Here is a 21,219-nt window from a genome sequence, read left to right on the forward strand (position 1 = left end):
AAACAGCATTTAATGAGGTACTAGTAGATGGAAGTTGCTGCCATGTGCATTTATTGGAAAATTAAGATAGCCTTGAGCTCTATACATTCTTGAAGCAGTGTAAAATGAAGGATAACCTTTACAGATGCAGACTAGTCTGATGTTTAATGTGTAAACACTGTCTCTTAAAAGGTGACTGAACTGGATTAGAATTCTAGTGATGCCTTTTGCTTACTTGTAAAAACCTTAGAAAACAAAAAACCTCCCTCAAGATCACACAATAGTGTAGTTTCTCAGTTTTTACTATAGGCCTGATTTTGACTTGCAAGGAAGGAAGTCTTGCTACCATCTTTTCATTTTGAGTCATGGCTGTTTCAAAAATTGTGCAATCCTGATGTGGCTAGATGACTTTAAGTGCATTTGATGTACAGTACAGTACAAGTACTGTAAGTTACTAGTTACCAGTGTTTTTAACTATTATAGCAACCAAAAATGTCACCACTGAGAACTGTTATTTTCTGTGCTTATTTTATTTTAGTTGCAGGTATTGGAACAGGCTATTTCAAATTGTTTGACACTTTTACTTTGTCTTTTGCTTTTTAACTAGATATAAGGAGAATTGCATCACAATGATTTGTTTCACATTTAATTTTGCCTGGAAATATAACAGTAGATGGCAGTGAAAAAGGAAATGTTTAGCATTACAACTAATCTTTATTCATCTTAGCAAAATAAATCTTGTGCTGTGAAATTTGACGTGCTTCTTCCCAATAAGAATTTGCAGTGTTGCGTTTTCTTGAGGCAAATCATGTATGCATTTTCAAGCATTTCAGAGGACAACTGAGTATTAAGCAGAGCGTATGGAAGCCTTTAGAAACTGTCATTGTTCCTGGTTGAAAGCAATAGCCGTTTGCCTTTTGTCTTGCTTTTCACATGCATGTCATCAGCATTATGCATATTACGAGTGAAAAAGGCTTCCAATCAGCCTACCGCTCTAGGTTGCTTGATAGGAGATGGGTGTTTCTTTAAAGAATTCAAGTGTCAGAAAAGAAAGATGCAGACATTTTTTGGTTTTCATTTATGCCATGTAAAATTTTGACAAAGACTCCTGATAGAAAAACAGATCTGAGATGTGAAACCCACACTTAAGCCCATGTTGTCAATCAACCTGCAAATTGATTTGAAAGGAGCGTGATAAGTAATGTTATTATTTAAACTTCAGAGAATAGCCTATTTACCAAATGAGCAAGATGGCCTTTTCTCATGTGTAACTTTTCTTATGTTCTTCATATTCAAGATTGAAAGCTTGTCGATCTAGTATTTATAGTAATTCTTAAAATGAATACAATCCCATTTGCTGTATCTATGCACCTACCATTTATCCATCTCTCTATAATGTAGACTGCTCCTAGTTTGCATTGTTATTACAGATGTCATTCTTTTTAATGCATTTATTCTACTTTGCCATTTCATTTTTTGACTTGTTTATTGGACCAACATCTTTGATGTGTAATAATATAGTTGTCTGTAGTGGATTTGTGGGGTTAGTAATACTGGAAACAGACGATTTAGTCACTTGTAGGAAAAAAAACCCCATACATTATTTATACTTACTACATATAGCAATATGGTGTTAACATTGATGTTAATTTGAATAGTTCTTTCCTAATGTTTTGTTATCAACAGCAGATAATCTTAGTGATGGAGCCTGAGGGAAAAAAACAGTTGAGCAAATGATTTAGAAGTAAACAAGAGGAAAAAGATTAAATTTGTGTAATGTACAGTAATAACAAAATATAATTATCTCTAACAAGCACTGGCATGCTATTCCGCCTCTTCCTTGCATTTTGAGACTGCATATTAACTAGGAAATGCACCGTCCATATAAACATGCTCTCCTGTATAATGGAATTTTCTAAATATATCTAGTTTAAGGTAAATTTGAATTTTCTGACTGCTGTAATGAATAAGAAATGGACTTGGGATCCAGCTGGAAAACGGCAAATTCTTCAGTAGCTATTTTCTGTCAGACGTGAAGATGAATAATAGGAAATTTTTACAAACTGAAAAGAGAAAATGCTTGGGTACTTATTTATACTGACCAGTTTGTCACGCCTCAGATTCTCCTCGTAATTGTTACATTGGCTGAGAAAAAGGAAAGAGGCCGCGACGTCCTTTAATCATTGTCAGGAAAAATGAAAAAAAAAAATGTTTTCCTTTAGCTCTAGGTATTGCATCAACAGTAATGGGGAAAAGATGTGAGGAAACTGTGGTTGAAGTTTGTTCAACATGCCTTGGTCCTTTATTAAATCCAGACAAATGAAATGAGAAAATGACATTTTAATAACACACTAAGATTTTTAGTGCTTTTTTCCTTTGGTCTTCTAAAGAAATTTACTAACTCATTTTAAAAGGGCCAGAGTGGAGCTGGAAAAGGGCAAGAAGAATGATAATGCAGGACAGCTGAGCCTAACAAGCACTGCTGTTAATTCTGCATAGACATACGTAACGTTATTTTTTTCACCTTTAATAATCATAATGGCAAAACACAATTCTCTACTAACAAATTGAAGAACAATTGAGAAAGTTTCTTTAAGTTTACGAACTCGGTCTCTTGGGATACATCTTTTACTGCTAATGTATCGATGGCAAGGGCCAGAAATGTCCACGGTCTTTGCAAGGTTGTAGTGATGAATCGCGGTCAATATCGAATATGTGGGTTCTGCTTGTATATCAGGTCAAAAGAAAATGATCTGGGCGTGCTAAAAGAGTATGAAGAGAATGATTTTTTGAAACATTTGTCATAAAAAGCCTTCACCCCCCTTCAACTCAAATAATTTATTTCCTCAGCCCCCTGTTTATTTACAGATTTTTATTGAATCCTCTGTTGCTGATACAGTATGTATAATGCCTTCCACTTTTTGCACTCCTTGCAGGTACAGAGCGAATCAGTCAATCTGTACTGAACCATTTGCTGTTCTTAAAGAATTGTACTTATTATTCTAAAACAAAACTGTTCACTATATAAATACTGTAAAACAAACAGAGGATTAAACTACAGATTCTCTTAACAGTAGGTTCTGGACTTTAGTAACTTTTTTCAGTCTGTTAAAGTCATTACCCTTTTTTGTTGGATTTTTAGGGATTCTTAAAAGAGGAGCTTCTAGATTTACTGTTTGAGTTGTATAAAAGAATTGTAACTGAAGATGTACGATCATAATAATGGAAATTAGGTGTTGTACGCATTGTAGCTATTCAAATCCTGCAGAAAAAGGTGTTTAAATGACTGAACTTTACTGTCCCCTATAAATAATGCTATTTTTTGATTTTGCTACTTGTGTGGCCATATACAGTACACCCAGTCATTCCTCCTACCTTTCCACCACATGATTTTTAGTAAAAATCAAATTGTTAATTTTTAATTTTTTGAAGATGTTTGTAAATAAAAGTTACGTTTTAGAAAAGCAGGAAGAGGGTTCAGTCTTTTCATCTTATTCCTAGATCCAGGTGAAAACTAGATACAAAACACTATGTGGAACATGCACAAGCATTCAGTTAAACTTATTTGCATAATTTAAAAAGTGTAGTGATGTATTTTATGAAAGAGGATTTGCACAAATATGAAGTTGCCTATTGTTCCGAATAAATTTACAAGTCTGTGTGTGACTGTGAAGGTGATAAAAGGTTTTGGTGAAAGATTAAAATGTTTTTTTTTTCTGTTGTTTTTGTCAATTTTATGCTTGCTGTGTATTGTTTTTGTCACACATGATGTCCAAAGTCTCGTCTTCTCCCTGTGGAAGGACTTTACCAGATTCCACAGTCCAGCGGTAGCACATCTTCCAGTGATAGGGAGGTCAAGGTTGGCAACAATTGCTGTCTTATCTGGCACTTTTAATGGAAGGATCAAAGACAGAAAAGAGAATGTAGGTCTGACGCTGTTTTTGAAGCTCAGGGGAGGCTGGCATTTAAATGTACTGGTGTGGCAGCTCTGAACTTCTGGTGCACCCAATAATACTGACCTTAAAAGCTCTCTCTTTTCAACTCTTACTGCAGCTACATAATCTAGATCCTCAGAGGATATCCTAGAAGAAATAAATGGCTGGTTAAGCCTGACTCAATTTTTAAAATGTCGAAATTCCAAAAATGTAGGTGGAGGATCTTGATTTTTGTATTTTATTTCTGAATGGCAGGGCCAGGATACCTGGCTGTTTATTGTGTGATATATTTTTTTTCTGCAGCATGTTTCTCCTATTTTCCACTTTTTTTTCCAAACTATAAATCCTTCTTCCTAAACAGTGTTGCAATTATGTGTCCTCTGAACCAGAAATCTTTCTAATTGTGTTTGTGGGATCTGGGACACTGATGTTGATTTGTGAAGGTAAATGAAAGCAGTAAGTGTCACCAGGCAACCATGCACAGACTACAGGGCTGAGCTCATGCTTCAAGAGATTGACTTCCACAAATAATACCAGGGCTTCAGCTAATCATTAGCCCATGGGGGTCGAAAACAATGAGCACATTTGCAGTTATCATTTTTCTTACTGAGGTAGCAGCTTAAGTCTGTAAAAAAAAAAGTCCTTGGTTAAACAACAGGGTGGAAATTGAAAGAACCGTGTGGCTATAAACAGGCAAAAACACATCAGCAGTGAAAGGCTAGCTAACAGCTCTCTGACTTTGAATGGGGTCAAGGCATTTTGTATAATATGCTTCCTCTTGCCTGCACCTTCCATTAGCTGAAAAGACATTGTGTCCGTAGTCTGATTACTGCTGATCCATGCTGATGACTCTGTTGCAGGATTATCTCTGTTAGTATCAGCCATCTGTTACAGTGCTGGATAATAAGGAATTGGGCAAGACGCATTACGATTGTTGCTTTTCGTTGGGGTGCAGAATCATGACTGATACAGTTTGAGGCAAAATATTTGACATTTTGTCCATGACCAAGGGTATAATGATCTGAGGGCATTTAGGTTAGAGTGGTGTTCGGAGGGGTGTTTACATTGCAAACAACTGCGCTGCTCTTAACTGCAATTTTGAAGAAGCTTTCGTATTTTCAGTGTGGCAGCTGCATTGTGTTTCAAGTAATATTTGTGGACGTGTTTTTGATTTTGGTGGAGTAATGTATACTATAAATCATTCTGAGACCATTAGCATAGATTTCTCCTTTCTTGAAATATGCAACGTGTTGTTTGTTATGGCTGCATAGTGTAATGTGCAATGCATTCTGTCATGAGCTCAAGATTAGTTGCACACTGAAGCCAAATTAATTCAGCTGCTTGTGGAGATTATGCACAATGAGCTAGACAAATACTATACGATAGTGTTAATTACCTATAAAAATCAAGTTAATACTGATGATAAAGCCATTTTAATTGTTAAAATTTTTTCAAGTCTCCGTTTGAAGAAATGGGGAGGCAATCTAGTTGGTAGAATCAGTTTTTTTACTTCTGCTGTGCTTGGGGAATGTATCTGTGGCTATACTGGTTTACTCCTTTTGCTTTTTATGTTATGTTTTTTTTTTCAGCTTGTTTAAAAAAGACAATTGGCCAAACAGGCAGAATAATCATCTTAATTTAAATCATTAACATGTTAATGAATACTGTTACTTTTCCTTTATGTGCTGTCTACCCTAAAAAGAGGGGAATGCACATGTTCCGTGACAAAAACAGTTAAGGTCTTACTTTATCAACAGTAAAAAACATACAGTATCCATTTTTTTGTTCTTTTTAGTTTTGGAATACTTTTTTCATATGTATGACATCTTTTCAGTATACATTTATGGTTTGTGTTATTTAAAATCTAATAATTTCTGTTGTTCCGTTTTTAACACCTGTTCTTCATATAATATGTGCATCACTCAAATGCAGTGAGAATTCCTGAGAGAAATTAAGGAAATGCCACACATTGTGGAGTATGGCAAATATAAAGATAAAATTGCTCAAGAGGAAATGATTGTTGCAGAAGTAAACATTAGCGAATTATGTGTATTTTTCTTACAAATGCACATATTAAGGAAACAACTTTGACTTTATAAACAAGAATGTTAAGGTTTTTAACCTACGAGAAACAGTCATTATGAAACGATTGGTTTAAGGTAATTATACTTCAGTCTCTTTAAAAACCTCTATTATAAAAAATTACGTATGTTAAAAAAATATTGTTGGAAAACCATGTTGCGTTGAAGGCTGTTGTCTGAATTGCAATTGTGGTTGTGTCTGAACATCATCTTGTATTTTAGTGTTTTGAAAAAGTCTCTCATTTCGTGTTACTCTGAAGGACATGGCCTCCATAATTGTTGTTAACAGTAACAAGATGTCTGGTAGAGAATTGGTGGTAATTAGGCACATTCTGCCAGGGAAAAAGATAGTTTTCCAAAGCTCCTGGTGTAGGTTTACCCTATGGTGTGATATTTTAATGTAAAGTGTGCAATAACCTCTTTTCCATTATTTCACATTTTCCCTATTTTCCATTATTTGTATTTTGAATTTTCCATGTTGTATTGTAGTGTTGAATTCCATTTACATTGAGTATAGTCTGGCAGACATTTTAGTCAATATAAAGGGTAAATTAATGTTAAGTATAAAATATTATTTTTATATGCCTTTTCAGTGCATTTTAGGGAATCGTTTGTAATTTATGTTTTTTAAGATGGTGTGGGGGGTCAAGATGTATTAACATACTTGCTGATTATGGTTGCTGCTAAAGAAGAAAAATGCTCTTTATTATGCTGCCTGTGTCCAGGTTTCATATAATTTGCGTCTCATCAGTGCTGTTTCTACTGAGGGGCTGTTACTTGATATTCAGCGGATAGCTTTGTTTCTGAGATTTAATCACCAATTCTGTTACTGCAGCAGAGCAAAATCACTGGGGAGATTTAGAAATTGTTTATGTGTAATGATACAATAACAAGGTTGGACTGTAAAACAGAATCTGTTACTATAAGTTAAGGACAATTTTAGATGTGGCGTTGTGTCAACACCAGAGTGAAAAAACAAACAGGCAGAATTTTTTTTAGGATCTTAATTATTGAAGAAACCCTGCAGTCTGCATAGCCCTGGCAGTAGTTGAAATGGCTCTTCATGACGGCGTTCTAAAGAGCTGATGTTTATGAAAACTCGTTAGAGCATCGTTAGAAAACAGCCCAGGGTATTCCCTTTTAAAGGTGAACGCTCCAGCAAAAAAAATAAGTCAGGCTCGTAGAGGGCTGTCAAGAGTTCAATGTTCACAACCAGTTAAGACTAAAAGCACAAGTGTCAGAGGTTGAAATCACGTTTGAAACTGATTATTGTAGTTTTTGTACTTTGTGTATTTTTATTTTCTCCTTTGGAGAAATGTACGCGTTTCAGAAGCGCCGTCGACAGCTCTGTTAACTGTGACGTTTTGCATGGCAGGAGATGCCAGGGAGTCAAAGCCACGCTTTGGCTTCTTCCTTATAAGTTATGACAGTAATGTGAGAAAGCAAACATTGAGGTGGGGGAGTGGAATTAAAGAAACACCTGCAAGAGGTGTCATTTTCAATATTGGCTCCTAAAATGGCAAACTCATTAAATAGGGGGAAAAAAAACGAAAGCTGTGAAAACCACCTTACTAAATGGGAATATTGTTCAGGGTAATTCAGATGTAAACGCGAGAGACCCAGTAGGGTGTGCAGAAGCAGCTTTTGCTCCCCCTCTTCCTTTTCTTTCTCTTTCTAAAAGTGCTGATTGAATTGTGTTTGACAGATATGGAGTCTGGAGAGCGGCTGGCCTCCCCATCAGCAGCCTCGTCCTCGGTGCACACAGCCTCCTCCACCGCCTCGTCCCCAACCCCCTCCAAGAGCAGCCTGGCCACAGGCCCCACCGCACTGAGTTCCACTCTTGCCACCTGTGGTAAGCCCTCACACGCATGCACTCGGCACACACTGGGGTCAGCGGGGCTCCTTAGCCTCTGCGCTGGACTGGGATAACCAGCACGTTTTTCTTTGGGTTTGTCTGGAGGCGCCCCGAAACGAGGCACAAGTATAAAATATGCAGTTGTCATATTTAATGTTAATCCAAATTAAAAAGATCATTTTAGTGAGTCTTCTACTTCCAGTGGAGAATCACCTACACGTGTGCCCATTTTTTCTCTGTCTGTGCCACAAATGGCAAGACCCCCCCACCATATTAATTATGTGGGTAGCATTAAGGCTAGGCAGATGTGTTCCTTCCTGAGAACCTTTAGAAATATCATTTTGAGGAGAGGAGAGTTTTAGACAGTTTTTGAGAAAATTGAAATAGCTGCACATTAATGAATACCACACAATTAAACAGCCCCTGTAAGATCTGTACCATTTTAGATGTGTCTTGACAACCTTTAGCTCTGGTTTAGCCTGTGTGATTTGACATTTCTGTCAGCCTCGCAGAAAGTGCGCAGAAGCTAGGGTGCTCTTGGTTTTTTAGAATACTAATTGTGGCCAAAGCTATTATGTGACGGATGTGGTTGATGCTTTGAGCTGTCAGACTACTCTGACCAGAAAATAAAATGCAAATTTAAAAACTGTGATTTGCAAAATTTGTATTTCGATTTTTAAGAGGAAAGAACAAACGTATAGCAATTTTCTTTGCTTGTGTCATTCACTCTCTATATAGTCTGGTTGAACAGATAAGCAAGCTGGGTTAAAGAACTGAATTTCATGCACCAGGTACACAGGTAATTTCAGGTTATTGGACCATTGTAGTAATCAGACCGTTTGACCAATAGTAGTAATTATTTTCTGCGACATTTGCCATCCTATTGAAGATAAAATGAAGATATTGCACCTTCTGTATTTGTAAAGAAGTATGTGCCCCCTTTTCAATTATTACATTCTTTAACCATAACACTCCTAAACATATACACACTGTACACTGTTGTATTTGAAACTATACCTTACTGACTCATTACATTACAGTCAAAAAAATAAAAAGTGTTTATTTCAGAATGTAATCCACTTTGGTGTACTTGCTTGATATTTTGGGTGGGAGTACCTTTTTGAAACCGAATAGAATTTGGATAACAAAATGTGTTTTTTAAAGTAATTTCTCTATTATACTAATACAAATTATATTCTGTACTAGTAATCCAATCTTGAGACACTAAAGTATTGCAAGCATTTTTTCAGATACTTTAAGTTTCTAGGATAAAATTTAAACAGGCTTTACAGGATGTATATTAATATTCAGGGTTCATGTATATTAATCTTTAAGTTTCAATGTACCATGATTATACAGGAAATACTAATAATATTAGAGCTGAAATATGTTTCTTCCTTGCGAGTTGATCAAATGTAAAGTTAATCGTTAGCATCAAGTTCATATTGCTCACGCGAAAGGCGTTAATTATTCTAAGACTATTATAGACCGTAAATAAGTACATAATTTCTTCCATGTGAGTTATACAATCCATCTTTCAGATACAATAATATATTCAAAAGAAAATAGATGCAGTTTATGTTAATCTTTATCCACTGATATTTGTCTGGATATTAAAATACACACCCATTGCATTCCATTTTGTTCCATCAGATCTGTGGCTTAACAGTATTTCAGTTTGATGGCATTAATATAAAGAAAGTATCAAGTCATCCTGTGTCTCTCCTCTCTTTTTTGTCCTTCTTTGCTCTCCTTACAAGTCTGATTTAATTATTCTGTAGCTTGAAGTGCATTAATATTAAAAAGGCATTTGCAGATGTCGTTCCTTGTTACTTGGACAGCAGTGCTATAGAAACGGATGCTGGCCTTTTGGGTAATACTTTCAGTCATTTATCTCTGTATCGGCTGCTAGAGTTTCAAAAGCCAGACTCTAAATATTCAGGTTATTATAATGAGATTCAAAGTGTAGATTTTCCATTTTGTAAGTAAACTGGATTGAAGCCAGGACAATGAGTCCTTTTCTTATTTCTGAAATTCAAGCACATTTTCCACTGATGATCAGGGATTCTCTCTTTCATTGGATTTCCACGAAGCCACTTTTCTTGGTTTTGAAGATCAGTACGTGAACCGGGCCTCAGTATATTTTTTTAAAGAATTTCAGATGCCTTCACCGAAGTTCCACAATCATAAATCCTTGCTACTTGTGGTAGCGATCATATACTGTACAAATCTTATATATTCAGGTTCAGGCAGTGCACTTGCACTCTGTAGCTTTTATATTTCTAACATTTAATTTTTTACATGTTTTTCTCCATCCCTGACCTGCATTTGTATCTGATAACTTGCATACAGTTGCCATAAGAGCTTAGTAATAAATTAAAGACTTTATGGCCACCAAAGAGTCATAACGTTTTAAAATGTGTACATTTTTAAAGAATAGAGGCTTTGTTTTTGGTCTTTACTAGGTGTAGCAGCTGGCAGAGCAGGAGAAATTGAGTACAGACAAATGAGTTCTTGTTCCATTTGCTTTTATGCATAATGGATGTTTAAAATTCTTTAACTGACATACAGAACAGGGATAATTGTAGGCAGAAATTTTGAAAGTAGTGGCTCTAAACATACAGAGACGCTTTCCTGTGGAATTTGCTAGTCTTACCTAATTGGCAAATATGGACACAGCCCTTCTTGAGAAATGTAGGGAACTGTTTGTCATTTGTGGGCTGTTTTAAAACAGAATGTAAAAGAAAGGCCATGTAGAATGTAAAAAGATAATGATGCAGTTTTGTATCTAATAAAGCACACTTCACCTCATGATATAACTAGTCTATAAAACATAATGTAAGCTGTCACACATTTGACTTTTATTGACTAGAATTCTTTACTCATCACTTTTATAATTATTCCAATTACCTGGCGCATTGGAATTTTTTTCTTCTTGTGATGGAAATCTCATTTGCATTAAATGTTTTCCTTCCTTTCTGCAACAGGCTGTCTGAAAGACAGTATACTGCGTATGAAGCTGGCTGTTTTCAGCCGACTCTACTGTTTATTCAGGGACTCATTCCTTATGCAACAGACTTGTTATTTGCATACAGAGCTTTCATTTTCATTTAAGGCTTGTAAAAAGATACCATGCTAAAGCAAAAGAGAGATGAAGATGCATTAATGGGAAAGGTTTGAGCTCCGCACAGCATATGTTCCTACCCTTCAAAATGTAGAAATCATGTTTGCCTATTGACATTATTGCAATTTAAATTACTAGACCTTGTAGAAATTTAGTTTTTTTCTCTTATCGTCTTAGACTTCAGACACATACAGCCTGAGTGCAGTTGTGAGTTAACTTCTTGCTCTTAATATGGGGTTTGTGTGTATATATACAGTACTTGGTGTTTGGTTACAAAGAGCAGTGATAACTGTACTGGTTTATCTCGTTTGGCACAAGTGTCAGTTTGGTAATATGCATTACAGCTGCACTAAAGGAACATAGGTGCTCTCAGGATTGCTGTGTCAGTAATGACATCATCTCATAATGACTACTTCCACCCAGACAAGCCTTTTGAATGCCATTCAGTAGTTCCTACTGGCCTTATGGTTGTAATACTGACAAATGTTTTACCCTACTGTCAAAATACTGCAGAAATTACCTTTTGCAGTTCGTACAGGAAAAACATAGCTGGGTAAGACAAGATCTCAATCAGTTACCATTACCATCACCATATAAACATAAAGACTGGCTTGTAATGGTTGTTCTCAGTGTTTTTAAATGTGGAGCTTCACTTCAGTAGTGGAATGTGTTTTATTCTACATTGCCTGCATAGAATGCGGTTCGTATGGCTGTCTTACTCACTGCAGTGTGTGTGTATGAGGCCTAAGGCCATTGCTTCACACAACATGGGGTTAGGCCATAATTTGATTTAATGGGTTTCTATGAGACCAAGCAAACTGCAGTGTCTCATTGCGTCTCATTGCAGAGCAGCACATCCAGATTTTCCCAGAGAACTGTTTAATTCACCACCTGAGTGTGAACTCTTGACCAACAACCACAAACCTCAGTGTGACATCCAACTGTCTCGTTTCTCTCACCAGCTCCTGCACTACCTCTGGTAGTTTGATTTAAATCATTCCTTGTCTGACGCTTAGCTCTTAATATAACTTTTACCAGTTTTCCCTAGACTTTCACATTAACCCATATTCTTCCTTCATTTTTGACCTAAGATACTCAACAATAATTATGGTAAGTGTTCCTCCTCTGGTGTCATAGTTTCTGATTCGTCATGAGATATAGCGATTTTCTTACAGCGTAATGAGCTCCAAAAGCCAAGGCTTGCTAGAGGGTTTTCCCCAGGAAAAGGGCTTTGACGCTTCCGTTTTTTGACACATTGGTGTGACAGTCTACTATCAAAACAAGGAGTGAAATGGTGCAACATGCACGTATGTTGCTGGCCTTAGTCTGTTCCCTGCATTCTCATTACAGAAATGACTGACACCTCACTCAAGTTCCCTCGTTTATAGGAAAATAGTTAAAAGTCCTCCAGAGAGCTGTGACATCATTGAACTAGTGTTAAGATACTGGATTCATGAAATAGAACTAAGTCTCAGGTGGGGCAGTGCTGTTGTACCCTTGAGCAAGACACTTCACTCAGATTGGTTCTGTAAAATGCCCACTTGTGTAAATGGGTACAAATGTAAATCAGTTAAGATAAGCGTCAGCGTAGCAGCGTAGAGGTGGTGGTAGTAATAATAGCAACAACTACGACCTAAATGGGTCTGCCTCAGAATTATTTCATTAGCTGTCTAATTATTGTTTTAATTCCTTGTGAATTATTTTAGGAAATGTTAAGAATTTACAGAGTAGCTTAGAAGGTGAAGTCTTAACATTTGCACTTTCTGAATTTCTTTTCAACTGGTGAAGAGATTGAAAATGAGGTACTGTGCTGCTTATCTTTAATATTCTGTTTCCAGTTATCTATCAAGTGAATAACTCCTAAAGAAATCCTCTCCTATCCTGACTCCTAAAAAAACTATATAACCATCGAAAACTAAGGGGTTATGACATGTATTTTCCAATGCATACTGTATTTCAACATTAACTTAAACACAATAAATCCTAACAAAACAAAAGTCTTTTCCTAATGAAAAGTATCCCAGTCTTCCAAGTGTGCATGTTTTTTTAAATGTTTTAAACAGATGGAGTCAAACTTAGTGGAAACATTGTCCTCCAAACTATTAGCTAACTTTATTGACTGTATATTAAGTTTTTTTTAGCAAGCAGCGGTCATACAGCCTGCAATTACACGTAGGTGATGAAATGTAATGGAAATACTGAAACAATGTCTGTGTGTCTTAGAAATATGATAAATCTGCTGTACATAACTCAGTTATACAAGTTTAAGGAAATAATATGTGTTCTATAAACATGTAGTCTTTAAATTCCTTTGTTTTCTGTTTATTTCAGATTTAACCTACATGTTTTGTAAGTAAAGACATTGCATGGGCTTGCTAACACATTTTGTTTTAGTTTTTCATTAATGTATATATATTTTTCCCCCCATCTATTAGGACATTTGTTTCGGGCAGCTGGAGATCAGTCCTTTAACCTGTCTACTGTATCAAGTGCCTTCCCAATGGTCAATCATCCAGCCTTTGGTCTATACACTACAAGCTCAGGGCGCTCAGAGTTTGGAGGCCTGGGAACACTTGGTGCATCTGCAGCCTTAGCAACACACCCTCAGCTTGGAACTTTTCCGGGTAATAGCTGTTGTCTGCCTCTCCATGGGTTTGATGTATGATTACATTTTTGAAAGCAGCGTCCAAATTGTTTATGTGTTTTGGACAAAAAAAAAAGTACAAATGTGGAAACTCTGGTTGCTGGGACAGCTACAGTATGTAGGCGATATGGAAGTTCAGGGGACCAGTATTGAGTATCGTTAAGCATGCTGTTAACTCATTGCCAGTGGAAATAATAGGGGTGGCATTTTTCAAGAGCTATCTGCTTTATTGTAGGAAATTTTCAATAGCTGTAATTTGTTCTCTATCAAGACATAAAAGTTAGATGATTGGTGGCTGTAACTTTAAGAAACAAGTGTATGCTGTCAAAAGCAAACATTTCAATATCTAGTGTAAATATTTTTAATGTATTCTCGTGAGTATGCAAATTGTAAAATACATAATCTGTGCATTTATCACAACAAGGTTTTGCAAAATAACAAATCACTTTTAATTTTTCAATTTTTTAATACAGCAGTTTTTAAAGCAATGCATTTTGTGTGCATCTCATATTTTATTTCCTGAACAAGTCTTCTAAGTTTCAGTCTTTAAAACAATTACATTTCTATTAATTTATTTGGTGGATGCTTAATCAAAAGCAACATGAATTTATACCATTATTTATTGGAGAAATCTGAGTGAAATATGTTGCTCTCATGAGTACAAAATCCACCTGGGATCTGAACCCACAACTTGTAAGTTACAAGTTCCAGGGATAGCTACTCTACATACTGAAATATACTGTATATAATAGGCATTTTTCAAGAGATCTGTTATGTGCTGTAAAGCTGGACATTTTCAATAGCTGTAACATTTTCTTAATCAAGATGTTAGAGTTTTACTATATGAACCACCTTTTTTGTTTTTCAGTTTGTAGTGTTCTTGTTCTTTTGTGCTGCAGCAATGTCGGTATAAGCCTGTATTAGTATAGCTGTGAAATGTCTAAAATGCTTTGTGGTTTCTAATGTGAAGTGAGTTTACACGATAAGATCATTAATTCTGCTTTGAGTTTCCAATATTCAATAGCTTGATAATGATGTCAAGAAGTCAGAAGTGATATAATGTTATTGTGATCTATGCAGATTGTAGATTGGGAAAAAAACTGTATTGGCTTCCAACATTGATGTACCATCATCGAGATGGATAGAGTTAGAAATGAGCATGTAAGATGGGGAAATTAAGTTTGTTTGCAAAGCAAATTGTGATATTTACAGCAGTTAACAGAACAAGTTGCATCAGGCTATTTGACTTAAATAACATAAATTCTTCTGTTTTACCATGTGTCATCTGATAAACTGTACAGCGTTGATGGTCAGCCCAGGTGATATTGTACTTTGAGAGCGAAGAAAAAAATGTGTGAACTTGTACCTTAGAGTACTGCCTGGGGCCGAACACCTTTGGCCACCAAAGTGTGAACTGTTGAATCATTTAGACTACAACCGAGATGAGAAATATTACATGTGGTCATCTTTAAATAATTAAGACGTATATTTAGAAATAAAGATTTCAAGAACTGAAATGCACAACATTCACTTAAGGTGTTCTAAAAAGGTTGCTGGAGAAGGCTGAAATCATTTCTCCGTCTTCTGTCTCCTCTTCTTGGTGAAGAATGGTGGCGGACAGAGGCTCACAGCCGCGGTGGGGCGACCTTCTTTCCTCCTCTTCTGGGCATTCCATCCATGTTCGCTTCTCCTGTCCCGAACCACGACTCGAGCTCATTCCAGTCCCGCACGGCAAGCAAGAACGCCCGTGGGGCTCAGAAAGGTACTGTCATAAGGCAGACACTGCTGTTCAGATTCCTTTCCCAACATTCTGCCTAAAATAAGGAGGAACCAAAGGACCTGACGTACAGAAACAATCCCCCACGAAAATAACCAAAGCCCTCACAGACAAAACTGCGGTATTAAATGTATTTAATTGTCCCAGAAGGCATATGTCAGAAATGTAAATGCCTTAATCGTTTCTGGCAAGCAGGTGCTCAAACTTTCACTGCGAATATAATAAGAAAATGCTCTCAAGCTTAATAATAAGTATAGTCCTGTTGAGAACATTTTAATAACTTCCAACTAGTTCTCTTTATCACATCCCAAAATATCTTTTAAAGTGCCCAAGTTTCCAAAGCCTGTGAATAATATTTAGGTTTATTTTTTTCTATTAGTTAAGATAATACTGTGGTGTTGGCTATGAAGTCTGAACAGTTTTTTTTTAACAGTACCATAGTGTGCAAGGGCACTCCCGGTTTTGTCTTACATGGGAAAACAATTAGTGAAAATGAAGAACAATTTTCAAAATACTTAATCGTTTAACTTTATTGATGATTTTAATATTCAACACCTGCAGATAGTATGACATGAGTAGTGAATGTGTAATACCTTAGCAACAGGAGTAACTATATTACTTTAATGGTAATATAATAAAAGAAATCAAGTAAATTAAGTAAAGTGTTCTATGCAGTGCTGAGTCTTCAGGAACCTTGAGATGCTCTAATGAGTGTACACACCCTTTGTGCCTGGGCTTGTTTATAAGATCCGTTTTCGTTTTTGATTTCTTAACTGCCTTTCGGGAAATATTTAATGATGAATATATGCGTTTCACCATAGCTCATAAAGGCCTGACATCTCAAAACGCCTATCTCTTTGTTGCCCCATGTTCTCACGGACACAAAATTGATCTTGAAGGAGTGAACGGCGCAGTAAATGGGAGCAGTATTACAACCTCGACGGGAGCGAACACCTCGACAACCACAGCCTCAGCGTTGGCATCTTCAGGGCAAACGAAAGCAGCACACCCTAGTGGACGCAGCCGGAAGAGCAACCCAGAACAAAACAGCAGTCAACTTCAAGAGAAAACTGGGGAGAAAAGTAAAGACAAGGTAAGCGACATGGCAGAAGAATCGCAGGCTGCAGTTCTCTCTGCAGTTCTGGCCCCTAGTTGTATTACTGTGTTAGCCTGTTAGTACTCACAGAGACTGGATCAGGGCATCATAATGACATGAATGTTCTACATGTCTGTCTGTTCCTTACCTGAAAGCCATTTATCTTGGTGAGGGTCATAAGTTGGAGCATATCCTGGAAACACAAGGTGCTTGACGGTAGACACTATGTTCATCCTCTACACTAAACACAAGTTCATCACAGCAATGATCTACATGTATATATGTTCAAATGTACTGTAGATAAAACATACTGCTTAAATTGTAAAACAGTACTAGAGTTACTTTTGGGAGAACATGTCATCAAAGAGTTTGATTCCTTCCAGGCTGACTCGAGATCTAGACCGTTTGACACCTGATCCAGCTGACTGAAGCAATGTTGTGCTCTGATTTATTGATTCATCACCGCTTTGTAGAAACTTCGAAAGAAGCCAGTGGAGAGCTCCAGTAACAGTGACAGTGAGTCAGGTTCGTCATCAGATACCTCAAGCGAAGGAGTGAGCAGCAGTGACTCTGAAGACCTTGAAGAGGATGATGATGACGACGAAGAAGATGATGACGATCAAACCAATGAGGAAAGTGAAGATGACTCTGATTCTGAAAGTGAAACTCGAGTGAAGGGAAAAACCAAGGTAAAGTTACAATTAAGATGTGTTCTCTTTTTCACTTTAGAACAGCAGAAACAATATCTACTGTAGGTATTACTTGACATCTTCTGTTTTGTGTTAATAACTTTGAACATAAGGGGAAAGTGTCCCACTGTGTACAGAATTTACTCTCTAATGTAAAAGTCATTATAGGGGCTTTTACTTCTATTAATCACTGCTCATAGTAATTGCTGGTAATGCAGATAATGGTATATTCTGCTACCTCCTGTATTATTTTGTAAAATAATACCACAATCTCCGTACATTATGTAGATTGTATGGTAGATCCGAATCTGTCTCTCTGTTACAGCATTAACATCGAGTCATGTTTTTAAAATAGTTTTTGCAATTATTTTGCTTTTCTATTTTAGAGGAAAGAGTAAAATTCAACAGCTTGTTGACTTCAATAATGATCAATCTGATGGCTTTCTGATTGGCTGTTCATAAAATGGAATCAGAAATAGATGCCAGCAATTTGAATTGCATCCTGCATAAATTTTAATACAGAAGTGATGCTTATGAAAAGATTCAGGTGGTATATATGCAAGCTATCTTTTTTAAGGTGTAGAAATAGGCCTGTGTTACCAGCAGGATATTTTATTGCCAAGCAACAATATTGAGATCTTTAAAACAGCAAGAATGTTTAAACTGGTAAGTAGGTGGGACAGCAGTTTACTGCAGTAGCCAAGAGGGACCCATGATTCGCATGTGAGGAGAGAATGACACAAGCTGGTGATATTCCACTTCTTTTCTGTAGGTGTTAATGCAAAATCTAAATGAAGTCAAAAAGGATGGACAAAAACCTGCTGAAGAAAAAGAACCCCAGGACAAAACGAGCAACCCACCGCGGAATTTCACAGCTGACCCCCCGACTCCTCCGTCTTTCCAACAACAGCAGGCGCAGCCTCAGGTCTTGTCCCAGCAATCCCCGCTTGTATTCCAAAGCTCTCAGGCCAAGGAGGAGGCCATGAAGAAGCACCTGAGTGTCATTCACTCCACAGGACTGGCAGCCAGCAACAAACCTCTGGCCCTGGTCACTCAACCAAGGAGAGAGGCTTCTCCCAAACCAGTTATTCCATCACCAGACGTCCTCAAGGCAGGCAACAGAAGCACAGCAGAGGAGCCCTGCTCTCAGATCAGCGATTTAAGATTGAAACAGGTTTGTTAGCTTGTTCCATTATTGGAAATACCTTTCTTCTTAAAGGCAGCGAGGCTTTTCAACTGTTACTAAAGTAAATTAGAACTGTTTCATTTTCATTTCTTCTGGTGCTTCAGCAAGATTTGTTTTGATCCATTTTGGCTTTTATGGTGATGCTACTTTGAGTAGACATTGCTATTGAGCAGCACAAATAAATTTGTTTATATTCAGTATCTGCAGTTATTTTATGACTGTTACTGTTTCTGACATCCTTATGTTAAAAGGTCACTGAATTTTTCCAAGACAGAAAATGAACCTTCTAAGTATTCTTATCAGTTGTTTGATTATATTTTGTGTAGTGTGGCTGAGTACATGAGTGAAAGTGACAGTGCATTTAGGCTTATTTGAATTGCTGCATAAAGCAGACAATCAATTAACTGGGTAATATTTCAAGAAGCCAACAGTAATCAACAAAAAGCTCTGGTGTTTTTCAAACAATGTGATTATTATGCCGATTATCTAGTGTATGGCTGCAAAAATAGCTGTTTCTGTAGATGACACTACCTGATTTTTGGAGCAAGATTTTTATTGTTTGAGACAAGGAAAGGTTGAACACAAAGTGCTCCAAGCTTAGGGAAATGTACAGAAGCTTACCTATGTGTTGTCTTTATACACATCTTCTGTGTTGAAGATCTGTTTTAAAAATATTTACAGTCTTGTTATTTTCTGTAACCAAATAAAATGTCAGGCAAACGTTCTGGTCACGTTTGACTCATAACAGTACTGCCCTCTAGAATGCGATGTATTCTTGCATGAAAAGTACTGGTGCCTTTTGTTCAGTACATGCCATAATAGATTAATGAGATTTTTATTTTTGTAGATGAATTCAATTATAATGGGAAATCTTGTTGGCAGTCCACAAGAACCTCTTAGTCTTTTTTGTTAAGGGCAGTTAAGAATTGGGGTTCTTGGGGTTCTTCCTGCTGTGATAATGTATAGTTCTGAAATATTTAATTAAGAATTGATTTTTTTTTTCTCTTGAAGCTATTTTATACATTCTTTTCACAGGAACAGTTCAAACAGACTTTTCCCGTGCAGTTGAAGAAACAGCAGGAGCTCTACAAGATCCAGAAGAAACTGGTCGCACCTGTGCTCACTCCCAAAATCACCCGTGACTCGCCTAGCAACCAGAAACTTGCCAACAGCAACCATTCAAATCTCTTCCTTTCAAACACACTTCTTGGGCATCACCAACCCAATGGGGTGATCCAAAGCGCAATTCAGGAAGCTCCCTTAGCACTTACTACCAAACCTCGCAGTCAGACCAAGACCCCTGACAAGCCACTCCTCACTTCGAGTGCTGTGTCTTTTTCGGCCCCGGTCAATTTGAGTACGGGTGGAAAGAATCATTCCACCACTCAGATGGTGCCGGTTAGGCCATCTACCTCACCTGCTTTGCCTCATGTGTCTGGGAAAGACAAGGCATCCAGTGCTAAGGTCACTCCAACGGGAAAAAGTTCAACCCAGAGTCATCTGGTACAGTCGTTAGTCGATCTGTTCCGAGGAGCCGAGTCGGATATTCCTAGCAGCAAGGACTCGGACGACTCTGCTGAGGATGAGGATGATGAAGATGACGACGATGACGAAGAAGATGACGAAGATGAGGAGGATACTGATGACAGCCAGTCAGGTATGTGTAAGAGGCAGCAAAAGCTCTTTCGTTCAATGCAATTCTAATGCACTAAATGTAATGCACAAATTTGCCATATCTGGGCATTCAGAAAAGAGGTCACTCTGTCAAGAAGAGTGATAGAGGTATTTGTACTTGTATGTATTAATTTGTGTTGTATTGATACTATATAAAGTGTTGGATTATATATAATATATAACAATTTGTCTTGTTTGTCAAACAGATGTAGTTACGAAGTCTGTATACTCAGCTTCTCCTTCTTCTCTGCCACTTTGGAAACAGAAATTTTGTCTGTAGCACTGCAGTGAATTTGCGCTTTTGTTTTGTGTTATATCAAATGCAAATCTCTTGAAGTAACGCTACTAAGCGCAATATGGAATCAGATAAATCACTGAAATTAGCACTTGGAAAAATCATACCTGTTCAGAATGAAAATTGAACAGGGCATTGAACTTGACAAGCCTATGAGCATAATCAACACAGAGTCCTTCTCTCGAATGATCAACACTCTCAATTCTGAGAACCATTCCGCACTGACAACCTTTCCTTAAACCCAATCCTTTAAGATATTTGAAATTTGCTCATGGACAAAGATTTTATGTATGTATAAAAATGAGTTTTTATATATGTTTGAATGTATAAACTGTTTGAATGTTTATATCTTTTAAAGAGTCAGAAAGCAATTTTGAGAGTGACTCAGATGGATCAGAAGATGATGAAAAGGACCATGATGAGACTGAAACTGACACAGAAGGAGAGAAGACGCCTCTAAAACTGAATAAATCTGCTCCTGCTGTGCTGAACGCGTCTGCTAATTGTACGCCTCTGAACCTTCAAGTGATTAAAAGTCCCAACCTGAGTCCTACCTTAGTGACCAGCACTGGGACACCGGCCTATCACAGCACTCCCTCTTCATCTTTCTCTATATCCACACCACCAGGTAACTCCTGATACTGTGCTGCGCACTTCATTAAGAGCACAGTGCTATTATCTCAGTGCTGACAGAAAGAGTGAACATGACTCACATTACATAGGATTGTGTTTTTCCCGCATTAAACATCATTACGTTAATGAACAGACTCTTAACATTCAGCGTAGTATTGACATTACCATGTCGACCGGTTGTACTGTATAAAACCTGCTTTTTAGTCACGTTCTGCCTGTGAGGACATGCCTCTTAGTCTTGAGCTGGGTTA

At 37.2% G+C, this 21,219-nt stretch overlaps 1 protein-coding gene across 18 annotated transcripts in view; it reads left to right on the forward strand.

Annotated features, from left to right (window-relative positions):
- baz2ba (bromodomain adjacent to zinc finger domain, 2Ba) overlaps positions 1 to 21,219 on the forward strand; it is an 80,039-nt gene that overhangs the window by 35,706 nt on the left and 23,114 nt on the right. For all 18 annotated transcript variants that reach the window (XM_088605495.1, XM_088605492.1, XM_088605493.1 and 15 more), the window contains 8 exons: positions 7,701 to 7,847; positions 13,410 to 13,598; positions 15,225 to 15,380; positions 16,295 to 16,488; positions 16,965 to 17,180; positions 17,953 to 18,354; positions 19,402 to 20,023; positions 20,694 to 20,963. In XM_088605495.1, the coding sequence (XP_088461621.1) occupies positions 7,703 to 7,847; positions 13,410 to 13,598; positions 15,225 to 15,380; positions 16,295 to 16,488; positions 16,965 to 17,180; positions 17,953 to 18,354; positions 19,402 to 20,023; positions 20,694 to 20,963 (2,194 nt within the window). In that variant the 5' untranslated portion in view covers positions 7,701 to 7,702. The remainder of the gene's footprint in view (positions 1 to 7,700; positions 7,848 to 13,409; positions 13,599 to 15,224; positions 15,381 to 16,294; positions 16,489 to 16,964; positions 17,181 to 17,952; positions 18,355 to 19,401; positions 20,024 to 20,693; positions 20,964 to 21,219) is intronic.

The sequence above is a fragment of the Lepisosteus platostomus genome, chromosome 14, assembly GCF_059453375.1.
Source record: "Lepisosteus platostomus isolate fLepPlt1 chromosome 14, fLepPlt1.hap1, whole genome shotgun sequence".
Classification (NCBI taxonomy): domain Eukaryota; kingdom Metazoa; phylum Chordata; class Actinopteri; order Semionotiformes; family Lepisosteidae; genus Lepisosteus; species Lepisosteus platostomus.